Below are 13,120 nucleotides of genomic sequence, written 5' to 3'. Positions count from 1 at the left end.
GCCTAACCTCATTCAGTTTTAGGGTACACATTGCTGCAAAGGGAGAAGCATTGGGTAAAGGAAGCCAATTTTGGCTTAGTAACCTATTTCCACAATACTGTGCAATTTCTTTCAGTCTTGAGCTGGTTTGTGTGCTGCAGCGGCTCATGACGAGCTAGGAAAAGTCATCTGAAAATTCACCTAGTACATGTCTTCAAATGCAAAACTCTGGCACAGAGCAGTTCTGCCTGTTCACAGGGGTTTCAGGACACTATTGGATTCAGCGCTGATTCTGCTGTGAACAGACTTTTCAGTGACCTTTCTGGAGCTTTGAAGACAGCACTTCCCCAAATTCAGATCTTCATTTTAGAGCATCAGCTCTTTGCTGAAAGTATACACTCAAAACAGGTGGTAGGAGCTCTTCAGAGGGAGCTCTTCAGTCAGGCTGTATGTATTTTCCTTTCTCAAAGAAAAAGCTAAGCACGCTAAGCAGAAACTCAACAGGAGCTGGGAGGCATAGCCTCGCAGAGAGGCAAGATGCTGTCATTGCTCCTTGGCAATAACTTGGCTCAAGGAAAGCGGCTTCTGACTGACTGAATTCCCAGCCCTGTGCCAGCCTGGCTGTGCCATTGCAAACTGGGCCTGTGCTGTCCTGGGCAGCCCATGCTCCAAGTGGGAGACGGCAGACAGGTGTTCCCGTGTCAGGATCCATTACGATGAAGGGATGTCTGAGCAGGCAAAAATGCAAACAGCATTCCTCAGTTTCACGTGCATTGCTCCTCTCGTTACTCTGTAGGCCTGAATCTGATCTGTGTCCCACGCTGTGTCAAATACAGACCGCAGACATGAAGAGGGCTCAGGCAAATCTGTACTTTAAATGGACTTTATTAAAATTTACCTTTATTAAAGGTGTAGTTATGACTGAGCCCTGCAGCAGAAAGAAAGGAGCAGAAAGTGTCAGTTTTTAGCTCCCTCCTTTCCTTCTGGGGAGAGAAAACGTAGCAGATGATGTATTCATTACTTCTTCAAAGCCTGAGTATGAGAAACTAGCTTCAGGGGGATGTGTTATTAGGTAAAGCAGGTACAGTTTATAAAAAAACCCAAACCTTTGTTTTGTGACACCTCAAACAGAAAGTGTCGGGTAAGTAAGATTTAGCCCTCCAAGAAACTTAACCAAGTTTTTCCTTCCTGGTTTCACCGTTGATGGGGAGGTACGAGCTGGGACAGGAGTTCTGTAGTTCATAAATTCTCTTCCTCCACTGCTTGACACTTCTAATGTGTTTCACATAGGTTGAACACTCGAATTCCTTAAAGAGGAGGTTTCTGTGAGCTCAGTGAAGTCCTTTAAGCACTTAAAATACAGCAAGAGGTAAATCGTACAGATTACAGACTAAGCTATAAATTATTAGTAAGCTTGTTCTGGAACTTCATCATGCACTTGAAAGGCAATTTTTACACCCTAATGTGTGTCAGTAGCCTTTACCAGCATGCGCTTTCACTCAGCAGAGAAGAAAAGGATTTAAAAGGATGTGGAGACATTTTTTTTTCCTAGGATTTTCTTGCTTGCCTTTCACGAACTGACATAACAAAATCTATAAAATATTTTACCCTCCAAGAAATGTGTTGTGTATTTTTAGACTGAAGACATTGTATCTTGTGCTCAGAGATCCTGTCGCAGATACAATTGTTCAAACAGAAAAATGGAATAAACTCATGTTATAACAATGACAAAATTTAAACCAAACAGATTTAACAGGCTGTGCTTCTGAGATTAAAATGTATAGTACAATAATAGAAGTTATACTCAGCAAAGACTTTTAAAAATAAACTGAATTTCCCCTGTCTCATTGCAGTTCTCCACTGATTCTGTTATATGTGAAATACAGTCTAATTTCAGCAAGATTTGGCTTTTCAGGTGAGAAATTATTTTTCCTCAATCCAGATTATAAATTACCTACCAAACCTGGTCTGCATACTAACAGCTATGACAGGATGCAAAGCCACCCTGTGACAGCATCCAGGGATCTGTCCTAGGCAGACAGGTCATAACTACTCTCAGATAAGCTCTGCTCTAGCTCTGTTTTCTGTAGCCTGCCTTTCTGAAATAAAAGCTGTTGTGTTCAGCAGGTGGCACCAGCTGCTCGTGGTCAGTGAGATGACAAAAAGGTGTGCTGATCTGTTTTGTGAGAAAATCTGAATCTCCCAGAGCCAGCAGAGTGTCAGCTTCAACACACGTGTCGTCTCCGGAAGGACTGGAAAATGCTGTCCTCACTGTAAGGGAAGTTTATTTTTTCTCTCTCTCTGCTGCCGTCATAAATTGCGCTTTGCATTCTTTCACTTTCTCGTGCCTCATCTGTGTAGTTGTATAATTTGTGTATACAAGACACAGCTTTTCTCAGTGCTCTGCTCACCCAGGCGTCCACTGTGATGCGCAGTGTCAGAGCAGTGTGGGGTTTGCTGGCAGGAAGGGCAAGGCTGGGCAAGGGGCACTGGGGCACACCACTCTTTTACGTGCTCCAGTGCACACTCTGCATCCTACTGCACTGCCCTCACACTAATGGCCCCTCAGTAGAAAGAACAAGTGGATGTGTGAAATAAATTGCTGTTACTGGGTTTGTTGTATTGCCAGAAGTACCAGCTGTTCAGCGTCTCTCTTTACTGCCCCTTGTACAAAAGCAGTGAGAAGCCTTGAACGAAGCAGACGCAAGACATGGTACGAGGGGGTGAGCACTGAGAAGCAGAGCCTTTGAAAGTCAGGGTCATGTACTCCCAGCCCGCTTTGCACATACTCCCAACTAAAGCCCTGGTCTTGCAGTCTTCCACATGTGATTGTTTTCCTCAGTAGCTTTACTAGTCCGGGCCAGGTTTATAAAGAATACCCGTTAGTCCTAGACTAGGTATGGTTTAGCTAGTCAGAATCGCACAGCGAGACTTGAGATTGGTACTGTTCTATGCCAATTGAATGATTCCCAAAACAGGACATACATAGTTCTTTTCAAGACCAAATTACACATCTCCAGACAGAATAATATATAAAATCACAGAATCGTTTAAGTTGGAAGGAACCTTACAGACTATCTAGTTCCAAGCCCCCTGCAATGGGCAGGGACACCTCCCACTAGACCAGGTTGCCCAAAGCCCCATCCAGCCTGGCCTTGAACACCTCCAGGGATGGGGCATCCACAGCTTCTCTGGGCAACCTGTTCCAGTGTCTCACCATCCTCATAATGAGGAATTTCTTCCTGATATCTAATCTCAATCTCCCCTTTTCCAGTTTGCAGCCATTACCCCTCATCCTATCACTACCTGCCCTTGTAAAAATCTTGATGAACGATGTAACACAGGGTCATTTTAGCTGCTCAGACCATATTTAATTTCTGGACAGAAATTAAATTCTGGAGGAGCCACAGCTTTCCCTGGGGAAATGCACTCCAAACTCAGTGGGAGCGTTTGCTTGAGAACAAGCAGTAGGAGTAGATACAAGGGTTTTGCCCTTTGATAGGCAGAGTCTGGATATGTCTTTCCTTGACAGGGTGAACAGTGCATGGACGGAGAGTCTGAACTCAGAGGAAACTAAACAATAATTCCTTGTAAAGTGACGACGAGTGGCAAAAGGGGCAATTGCTTTAATCAGGTCTTGATACAGAAGTAATTCTGCTAATGCAAGGAGTAAGGTTTTTATTCTTACGTAAGTGTTCTCTATTTTGCGTGGATGCACGGAGAAAAAAACATAGTGTACCTCTAGTATTTGCTAGCATTGATGAGGGAATTTCACACCGGTCACAAACCCCAAAGCCACAAGAAAGTTAGAAAGTCATCTTCAGTAAACTCTTTGATATCACATAGGTATGCACTTAAATGGATATTTCAGATTAATTCCTTTGCATGTTCTCTATAGTTAAAAGAAAAAGCGTTGGCAGTGGTTTTTCATAACTCCCCACCTTTAAAGTGGGTTGCCTTAGTTACCATGGCCAGCTTGAGAGACAGCAAATTTAGTACTAATACATTTTCAAAGCCCTGCAGTTTCTGCAAAATCTCTGTGTCATAACCAGCTATAACATATGCTTTCATCATAGTGTTAATAAGCTACAGTGGTGATGTCTAGTCAAGTTAAATCAGAGGTGCAGATTGTCACAAGCCAGAATAGCCTTGGGTCATTACCTTAGTGACTGTCCTGCATATATTGTGAGAAACAGGTTGTTAAATTTCCCGGTAATTAGAAATAAGATTGGCTTCAAGTGGCTCAGGTATTTGGTGCTTGAAAGCAGTCTGCTGCAGTCAAGATCATACTTTCCCTAATAGGAAATGGATAGGTCTTAAGTTGTCCTCTTGATCGGTGATTCAGTATTTCCTGTGACATTTCAGAAAACCACAGGAAACAACTATTCTTTAAAGGGTAACTACTATCCATCATAAACAGAGTTAACAGAGGTCTCAGCAGCTATTGATTTATCTTGTTCTCATGAGGACAGTATTTGGTTTGAGAACAGCTCTCTGTGTAACCTGTTGTGGTACAAGTAATTTTTCACCTCTACTCTTTTTCTTTTGTTCAGCTTTTAAAATTTTAAGTAGCATGAGCTAAAGTTTAAAGAAATTTTATATTGTTTTTGTAATTGTTTACAGTTCCTAGAACCTCTTTAGATCTAGGAAGGAATTGCCTCTTTACAAGGTAAAGAGCTGTCAGCAAAGGAGCAAGCAGTGCTCAAGAGAGCGTGGCTGTTGCCGAGGGTCCTGGGGGACAGTACGCGTTGGGACATGGAGTTCTGCTTTCCTGGAAGCATCTCCGTCACTGAACAGCAGCTGCGGGCTGCGCTGCAGGACTGAAGGTGCTCTGTTCCTCTGTACAGAGGGAGCTCTCTTGTTATCCTTTAGCCTGAACCTAGGCTTTTGTGATCAGCTGAGTGAAGAATAAGAAAAAAAAAAATTGTAGTTTATTTATGAAATTACCCAGTATGTATTTCACTGCAGCCCCACTGTTTTTCCTACTGAATAAGGTGCCACCTGTTGGTTCTTCTAAACTGCATAGCTCTCTGAGCTAAGTATCTTGAACTCTCTAAGAGTAGTAATTTGAAGGAGCAAAACACTGGATCTACCTTTTATTATAGCTTCTCCTGGTAGCAAAAGCAACATTCTAAGGCTTCAAAGCATTAACAGAGCCTCCCCACCCTCTTTTTTTTCAGAAGCTTCTGTTTTTCTGAAAAGTCTGACTTTGGGGCTGAGATTATCCGTGCAAAGTTTCACCCTGTGGCTGAAATGTCACACTGACAATGTTTTATAAAGCTTTAAATGGCAGTGGGGAAAAATAAACAAGTCAGCCTCAGCCTTTTGTCACTGTTAGAACAAAACCAGGTGTATTTTTGCATGTAAACCTATCTCCTGATACATGTAGTTGTGCAAGCTAACCATTATGTGTTTTTCAATTTGTGACATCAAGAGGGCAGACAGCTTTTCAGCTGTTAGATCCATCAGTTTCTGGTCTTTCTTCCCAGCTTTACAAACAGAAATGCTCGCTGGGGTCAGACCACTGGTCCACCTGCTCTCGGTGGCGACAGGAGTTGCTGTTTAGGGAGAGAGCATAAGGCCAGACATTTTCTGAAGTCCTTTCCTCTCGACCTCCCCCAGCATCCACAAGTGTTGTACCCAGGGTGTTAGGGAGTACATTTATGGGTCTTGTTGTTTGGGAATTTATCTAATCCCTTTTTGGACATGCAGATACTGTCTGCCTTGCAGCCTCCTCCAAATTTGGAGGTTTGTTTCCAAAAGTACCTGTTCATAGTAGATGTCTCATGCATGAGATTGTCTAATGTGAGGCATTTGGGGCTTGATTTTTTTCAGATGCCTGAACTGATTTCTATCCCAGATCAGTCATGCGCAATGATTAACGTATAAATGAGGATCACTTGTGGTATTGTTTGATTTATCGACTGACCCATAATTAAATACCAATTCCATGGCAAAGCAGAGGCCAAACCTAGCTCTCCCCAGTCATGGTCAGCTTCCTTTTCTTGGAGGTTTGCGTCTGGCTCGTCATTTGTTATCTTGTGCAGCTGATGTCAAAAAGGGGCCACAATAAAAGCTGGCATCATTCACTGATGTTCCAGACTTATCCACTGAACAAAGAGGTTGAACAAACAAAATTTGCCTGATCCACGGAAAACCACAGTGGAAAACACAGTGTAGAACCATACAATTACAGCCTGTCTCTTAAAGCATATACATAAAGGTACTGAATTAATATTGCTGGGAGTAAAAGGATCTCAAAAAGTGCCTTTTGGTTCCCAAACAAAGTTGCATTCCCTAATGCGTAATTCTCAGTATTTCAAAATCTGAACCCCCTACAACATCTCCATCAAAATCAAAAGAGGAGGAGAAAAAAAGTACTCTTATTCTTCCAAGCAGCAAGTGTCCAGAACCAACAGGTAGTTTCTGACTCATATCCTTCTATAATAAGCAGCAAGCAATGACACTGGGATTTGGTGAGGTCCACTGAAGGAAGTGGACCACAGTGACTGGGGCGATCCAGGACCCTCCCAGGGCTGCCTCCTTTGCAGTGGTGGGTGATCCCACACCTTGCGGCCTGAAGCGCAGCTGCCCTTGGGCAAGGTGGGAGCCACCCCTTTCCAGCAGCGGTTCCTCAGTGTTCCTGCCGTCTGTGCGATGAGTTCCCTCACTCTCACCCATTCCCCTGCTCGGGCGCGGTGACTCTCCCCTCCCCACCTGGCTACCGCTAGCACCACTTGCCGGCTGGCCCCTCGTGGTAGCCGGGCTGGCCGGCGGGGCCGCCTGCCCCCGCGCCGCGCTCGCCGGGGGGCGCCATGGCGCGGCTTGCCCCGCCGCTGCTCCGCGGCGCGCCCGCTGGGGGGCGCCATAGTGCGGGCGGCCGGCCGGGCGGCGCGGGGCGCGCCTCCCCGCCGGGCGGAGGCAGTGGCGGCGGAGCGGGGAGGGCGCACACGGCAGGGGAGACCCCTCGGAGCCGGGGGGGTTCCGGCGAGAATCCATGGATCCCGCCGCCGCCTCCCGCCCCGCCGCCTCCCGCCCCGCCGCCCGGCGGCCGGGCGCCCTGCCGCGGCTGCTGCTCTCGTCCGCGGGGCGGGCGCTGCTGTGGCTCGGTCCCGTCTACCTGGCGGGGTACCTGGGGCTGAGCGGCAGCTGGGTGCTGCTGGGGCTGGCGCTGTGGCTGTGCTGGGGACACAACCGGCGGTGGAAGCGCGACCGGCTGGCTGCCGCCTTCGCGCTGCTGGAGGACGAGCGGGAGGCGGTGTGCCGGGGGCTGGCCGCCCGGCAGCTGCCGGCTTGGGTGAGTGAGGACCGGCGGGCACCTGCCGCGCATCCACCCGCAGCATCCTCGGAGCCCCCGGGAGCGGGGATGCGGCGGACCGCCGGCGGCGGGCTTGGGTGGCTGGGGAGCGGCCGGCGGGAGCGGTGGGGAGCGAGGTGTTCCGCTGTGAGCAGCTGAAGGGGGGAAAAAAAGAGGTGGCAGCGATGCCTTGGACCCAGCAGTAACGTCTCTGGCTTTCAAGTCTTGCTCAGTAAAGTGAGTGCTAAACTGGAAGTTGTTTTAGTCCAGGAAATGTGCGCGATGCTGTAAGCGTGCTTGTCAAATAGACTGCTGTATCCCTGGAGGAATCTTCTTTCAAATATGTGCTGTTGCATTGCAGGTATTTTGGTGTAGAGGATACTTATTTTAGACCTTCTCATCTGAAAAGTTTTCTCCCCGTCTTTTTAGTGTAATCTGAAAAAAAATAATGCATAAACATAATATTCTCAGCCTGCTAAAACCCAAATATGTAACTTTAAAATATGGTATGGAAAGCTAGCCCCTGTTTGTTCTTCACATTTGTTCCTAGCCACTCCAGGTTTTAAAGTAAAGAAACTTGAAAATCTTAACTGCACATTTTATTCTACGGCCTTGGTTATTTGTTGGGTAGCCCTGGTTGGCTAATGGAAAAGGATGATGAGGGTTTTTTTTTTTTTTTCTTCATCGGCATTTGCTTAGCATTTAAAAACATGTCAGGGACTGGTAGGGAAATGCTTTTCTTGTAAGAAAGAGAATATCAAAGAGCTCTATTTGTAAGGAGCGTTGGAGTGTAATGGAGACATTTATAGTCAGCAAACTGTTTTATATAGCCTACAGCACTTGGCTCTCCTTAGTGCTGGGGGAAATGAAGGCAGGCAGCACTTCATAGAAGCGAGGCCAGGGTCTCCTAGCAGAGCTGGTGCAGCTCCCTGCACATGTTCCCTCCTGCCGGGCACAAAAGTCTGTTTCTGAATGGGGTTTCTGCTTGTTTGTATTGACAGAGTGTTTAAAACAACTCAGAACGTTAATGAGTGTGGTGGTGTCAGCTCTTGCCCTGATGCTGTAAGAATAGTGGTGTGTTTTATCCTCAGGTGCCCTGAATCTTGATAATGAGAAGCTGAGTCTCTTAGTCATCATTGAAAAATCAGAATTGCCCCAAACACACACCCAGTTTCAAAAGTTCTTAGGTTTTGTGTTTGAAAGTGTCAGACTTCGTTAGTGCATGGGCAATGGAAGGGATTATTGATTGCCCTGTACTTGGCATACACAAGGCTGCACTGGGAGCGCTGTGTACCCCAAAGACGGGGGGGATTTGACAAATAGGGAGACTCCATCAGGGCCTACTGAGATGGTCAGGGGCTGGAGCTCCTGGTGTGTGAGGAGAGGCTGGTGGATCTGGGGCTGTTCAGCCTCCTTCAGAAGGGAAGGATTCAGGGGGATCTCACCTCTGTGTCCCACTGCCTGGCGCTTGCTCACAGAGAAGGTGGAGTCAGATTCACTCCAGAGGCCTCAGTCCTGACTTGTGAATTCTTGGAGCTGCTGCTGGAAGGCATGAAGTAGGACCTAAGGATAAAGGGTCTGCGTCACATGCTTTTAGTTTCAGCTTTTAGCTGTATTGCTGCTTCTCGACCTTTCCTTTTCTATGTTGGTAACTTTTCTTCTTCATCACTTGGTGTTTGCTTCCACACCACACTTGTACTTGATATTTTTTGAACTCCTCAGCTTTAATTTTCCTTCTGTCCCCTTCCTTGATTAGATCTTCTACTTCTCCCCTGTGCCAGTCTTGGAAGCTGATTTTCACCCGCTGTCTGTTCAGTTTATTCTCTGTCGTGTCATCATTTTTTTTAATCTTTAATTTTTGCCTTTCAGTGTTCATGAGCCTTCAGCTGAAACAGCTCTAAAAATGTCCCTTGCGTTCTTCTCTCCTGACATGCAGAGGTGGGAGTAGGAATACAATTCAGGCTAGAGGGAACATGGGTTGGATTTACAGTGTTGTAATCCTAGGAAAAGTTCTGGAGGTGTGAAGTGATGGCCGTGTCTTAGGGGGTTGGTAAATAGTTGTCTCCTTGCGTGCCCTGTAGTAAAATGAGGAAGATCCATCCAGTGTAGAATTAAGACCAATCATTGATTGCGCTAGTTGATTAAAAACCGTTCTTCCTAAGAGCGGTGCAGCGGCTCCTTCAAATGTGGCTTGGGCTCCCCTCAGTCATGGTGGTATCAGTTGTTAGGAGACGCATTCGTATTGTAGCCTTTTCCTTCAGGGAGGACGCTGGGAGGGTTTCCCTCATCTGCTTAACCATCTGTTTCAGGGAATGTGCAGGGCTATTTTGCAGCACCAGTTTCTTGGCTGAAACCAGCCAGCGAGTTTGGAACAGAGGCATTCCTGTGCTTATGTGGGCACGCTGTGCTTCCTTGGGAAACCAGGCTGGAAATCTGCTCGCGTAGAGTCGAGTCAGATCTGTGTGTTGGAGAGGTCAGACTTTCTGACTTCAACACGTGCAGCCTTTAGTCTGACTTTTGTAAAACCAGTCAGTGCTCAGAGCAGAGGTAGCTGGGCTTCCACCTGTGTTCCGGCTCCCGGGGCTGGTGGTGACTTCTCCATGTTGCTTTTGCAGCTGTTAGCAGGTTGCAGGTGAGAACATCCAAATATGCTGAGTTTCTTCCTGATGTTGAATTCCTTTTACCAGGAGAAATTGATATTACTGGGTACGGAACAGTCCTTTTAAAACTTTACCTGTTAATTCCTTGTTCATGCAAAAGGCTCATTTAGACTTTATTTTTTTTACCCTAGCACAGGGAGTTAAAAAAACCTGTCCCTCAAAAAAAAAAAAAGCCACAACCCACCAAAAAAACCCAACAAAACCCCAAACAAACCAAAAAACCCCTGATGGATAGATTCCTGTGTCGTATTTGAAGAGAATGGCACTGTTGTGTCAGGCATGGCTTTTGCTATTGCTATGATTGTTGGTGTGGCCTGCTCCAGGGCAAGGTGGAGCCATGCAGAAACTTATACATTTTCTTTACTTGCTAGTAATTGGCCCTTACCTACTGTTTTTGATCTTCAAAGCTCTTTTCAAATGCTAAGTAATTTTTGCAGCATTCCTAAAATATTGGCAAGAAGTATGCCTGCTTTTGTAGATGAGGAGAACTGATTTTTGATAGTGTGACTTGCCCAAGGCTACAGGATTAAGTCTTATTCTGGGATAGTGTTAACTTTGGCAGCTCTTGGTGGCTGGTTCTGGACTTAGTAGGAAGTGTTTTGGGCTTCTCTTACCTGTGCTGTACTGATGACGAACTTAAGGACAAGACCTTGCTGCCAGGGCCCTCACCAGTAACAAGGGTCAGAAGTCTGTCTGAAGTCCAGAGCACATGGTTAAAATGTATGGAACTGCAGATGTTTTTTTTTTCCAAGACGTGCTAGGACACAGTAAGTTCTTGGGGTAAGATGTTGGGTCAAGGAGAAAGCTTGGTGGTGTCACTGGGCTAACTCATCTGCTAGTGGGACATGCATGTTATGGGAATACCCTGTGGGTAGGAAAGGCTCTGCTCGGAGCTTATGTTTTACTAGTCAATGGATAATCTAGATGCAACACGTCGGTGCCAAGCTCTGCTTCTTCTGCAGAGCTGCTCACTGAATTCGTACCATTGAGTGCAGCTGACCTTTGACACTGGGAACCCACTGAAATTTGGTGGCCTTTCATAATAGGCAGAAAGCTGTTTTTTACCAGCAGCATGTAGTCAGAGAATTTCTGTGGCTTTTGCCTCAGTGAGAGCCCTGTTGTGTTTGCCAGGGAGCTGCTGGTGGTCTTTGGTACCTTTGAGCTACAGCAATGCTATTTCTTCCGTCTGTCAAAGGAAACTGAGGCACAGCTTGCCTGGGTAGGACTTGTGTCTCAGACACGCGAATGAGGGGGTGTCAAGCAGGATGGAGATGTACCACAAATGGCTGCTAATCCCATCACAGCAATCATCTGAGGTGTGACACAGGGATCTGTGATTCATTGCGATTGCTTTTGGAGTTTGCCCTGGGCTGTCTGGTTTGGGTGTCTGTGGCTCAAATAGTGAATTCAATTTTGCTTTTTCTTAAGGTGAGACTAGCTGCTGCCTCCTCCTAATGGTTTTTGCCTGTTTCCTGATGCTCTTGTGTGCTGTTCCAGCTCTCCTTGGCCACCATCTTGCTTCTTGGACACTTCTTGCATTTGCATCTCTAGCAACTTTGGCTCTAGTGAATAATCCCAACCAATTTTAGTGGTTTATATTGTGCTGCGTTTCTCACCTTAACGTTGGTGGGTCTCACACATGGGTTGTGACTTTCTCATTGGGATCTGGTGGCCCAGCTGTTGCCCTGGTCTGTCCTGTCTGTCTTTCCTTTTGGGTCACATCCCTCTCCTCTCTGTAAGATCTTATGAAGGACAGCTTGCCACACTACTTCCATCCCTGCTCTACCCTGCCTGTGACTGATCCAGGGCTGTGGAGCAAACGCTGCGGGACACTGGTGCTTGGCACTTGCATTGGAGCTGGGGACCAGCTGCCTTCAGGCCACCCGGGATTTATGTGCCCTGGTGGAGGACCCTTTGGAGAAAGATGAAAGACTGGCAGGTGAAGTGGAGGTCCCTTGAATCCCATAATCTGCCTTCCTGTAAAATGTCAGCAGCGTTTTATCAGTATTGATTGTACCTTCTTGTGCTGTATTCTCACTTTATCATGCAAATAGAGCTGGGTAGGCTGACATTTCAGTGAACTTGTGTTGTCTTGTTTAATGGAAAAGTTGCTATTTAGAGCATCAGAAGAAATTCCATATAAAGAATATGGTAATATCACTTTGTTTTTTTAATGTAATAATTTGAGGTAATTTGAAGCATTATTTGAGCAAGGGAAATGGGCTCTGAAATCATAATTGAAGCTGGAATAAAAAGCAGGCTGCTGTCCATTCCATCCAGACATCTCTGAGCACCTCTCTGAAAGCTGCCGAATTAAACAGCAAGCCTTTGACTGAAGAGTGTAATTCACAGCTTTTGTATAAGGAGGTAATGTATTGTCCTGCCCAATTACTACTGTCAGGCTAGATGACAGTCAAAGGAGTAGGAGTCCCTTTGTATTCGGGTGCTCTTGTAGAGCTGAGAAGGCCTGAGTGCCCGTTCTGAGAAGCTGCTGCACCATCCTTCCCTTCTGCAATAACCTGCTGCCGGCTTAAAGCACTGGCTGAAAATACTGCGCCCGTAAGACTTTACTGTGTGATTGTAGTAAGGTGACTGTGGCTCTTCACTCAGCAGCGTCTTGGTGAGATCTGAGAGATCAGTTAGTTACTTGAGTGGCCTCATATCCAGCTGTCCTGATGGTGATTAAACAAGTCATTGCTCCTAGGAACTGGAGGGATTTTGCAACGGACACAGACGCTTCTTGTTGGCATTTGATGTGTCCAACTTGAAAACATGATGCATGAGTGACTACTTCATTTTATTTTGTCGTTAGCATCTTAAAAAGCTCTGAGAGGTGAAAACACTGGACGGTTACACATGATAGTGTATGCTAATAGGTTTGAGCTCTTACAGGGCTTCTTTTCCCTGAAGCCACTGTCACCATGCTACTATTAGTGGAGAAATGATGCCACAACCAATAAATGGGGTTTCCCAAGCAGGTTCTTATTTTCTGAAGTGTGGTGTTGAGGTGAGCCAGTACAGGAAACAGGTCCTGCACAGCTCGTGATCTTGAAGGGAAGCAGGTTCTCGTGGCTTCTCAAGGTGTGACCAAGAGAAGGATGAGAAATCTAATGCTGCTTTACGTCACAAACAGGATATGAGCCTTGCTTTAGTCATGTAAATATGCCCAGAGGCATACTGGTAC

General features: G+C 46.2%; 1 protein-coding gene across 2 annotated transcripts in view; it reads left to right on the top strand.

Annotated features, from left to right (window-relative positions):
- Positions 1-2,146: 2,146 nt before the first annotated feature.
- Positions 2,147-13,120, top strand: part of ESYT3 (extended synaptotagmin 3) — a 38,449-nt gene continuing 27,475 nt past the window's right edge. The window contains exon 1 of one of the 2 annotated variants that reach the window (XM_074595943.1): positions 2,147-2,252. Coding sequence is in view for 1 of the 2 variants with exons in the window: in XM_074595941.1 (XP_074452042.1) it covers positions 6,977-7,276 (300 nt within the window). In the remaining variant the exon portion in view is untranslated. Of the gene's footprint in view, positions 2,253-6,902; positions 7,277-13,120 lie in introns of those variants that run through there. The other variant, XM_074595941.1, reaches the window with a different exon arrangement.

This window comes from Larus michahellis, chromosome 7 (genome assembly GCF_964199755.1).
Source record: "Larus michahellis chromosome 7, bLarMic1.1, whole genome shotgun sequence".
NCBI lineage: Eukaryota > Metazoa > Chordata > Aves > Charadriiformes > Laridae > Larus > Larus michahellis.
This window is presented reverse-complemented; position numbering and strand designations above follow the sequence as displayed.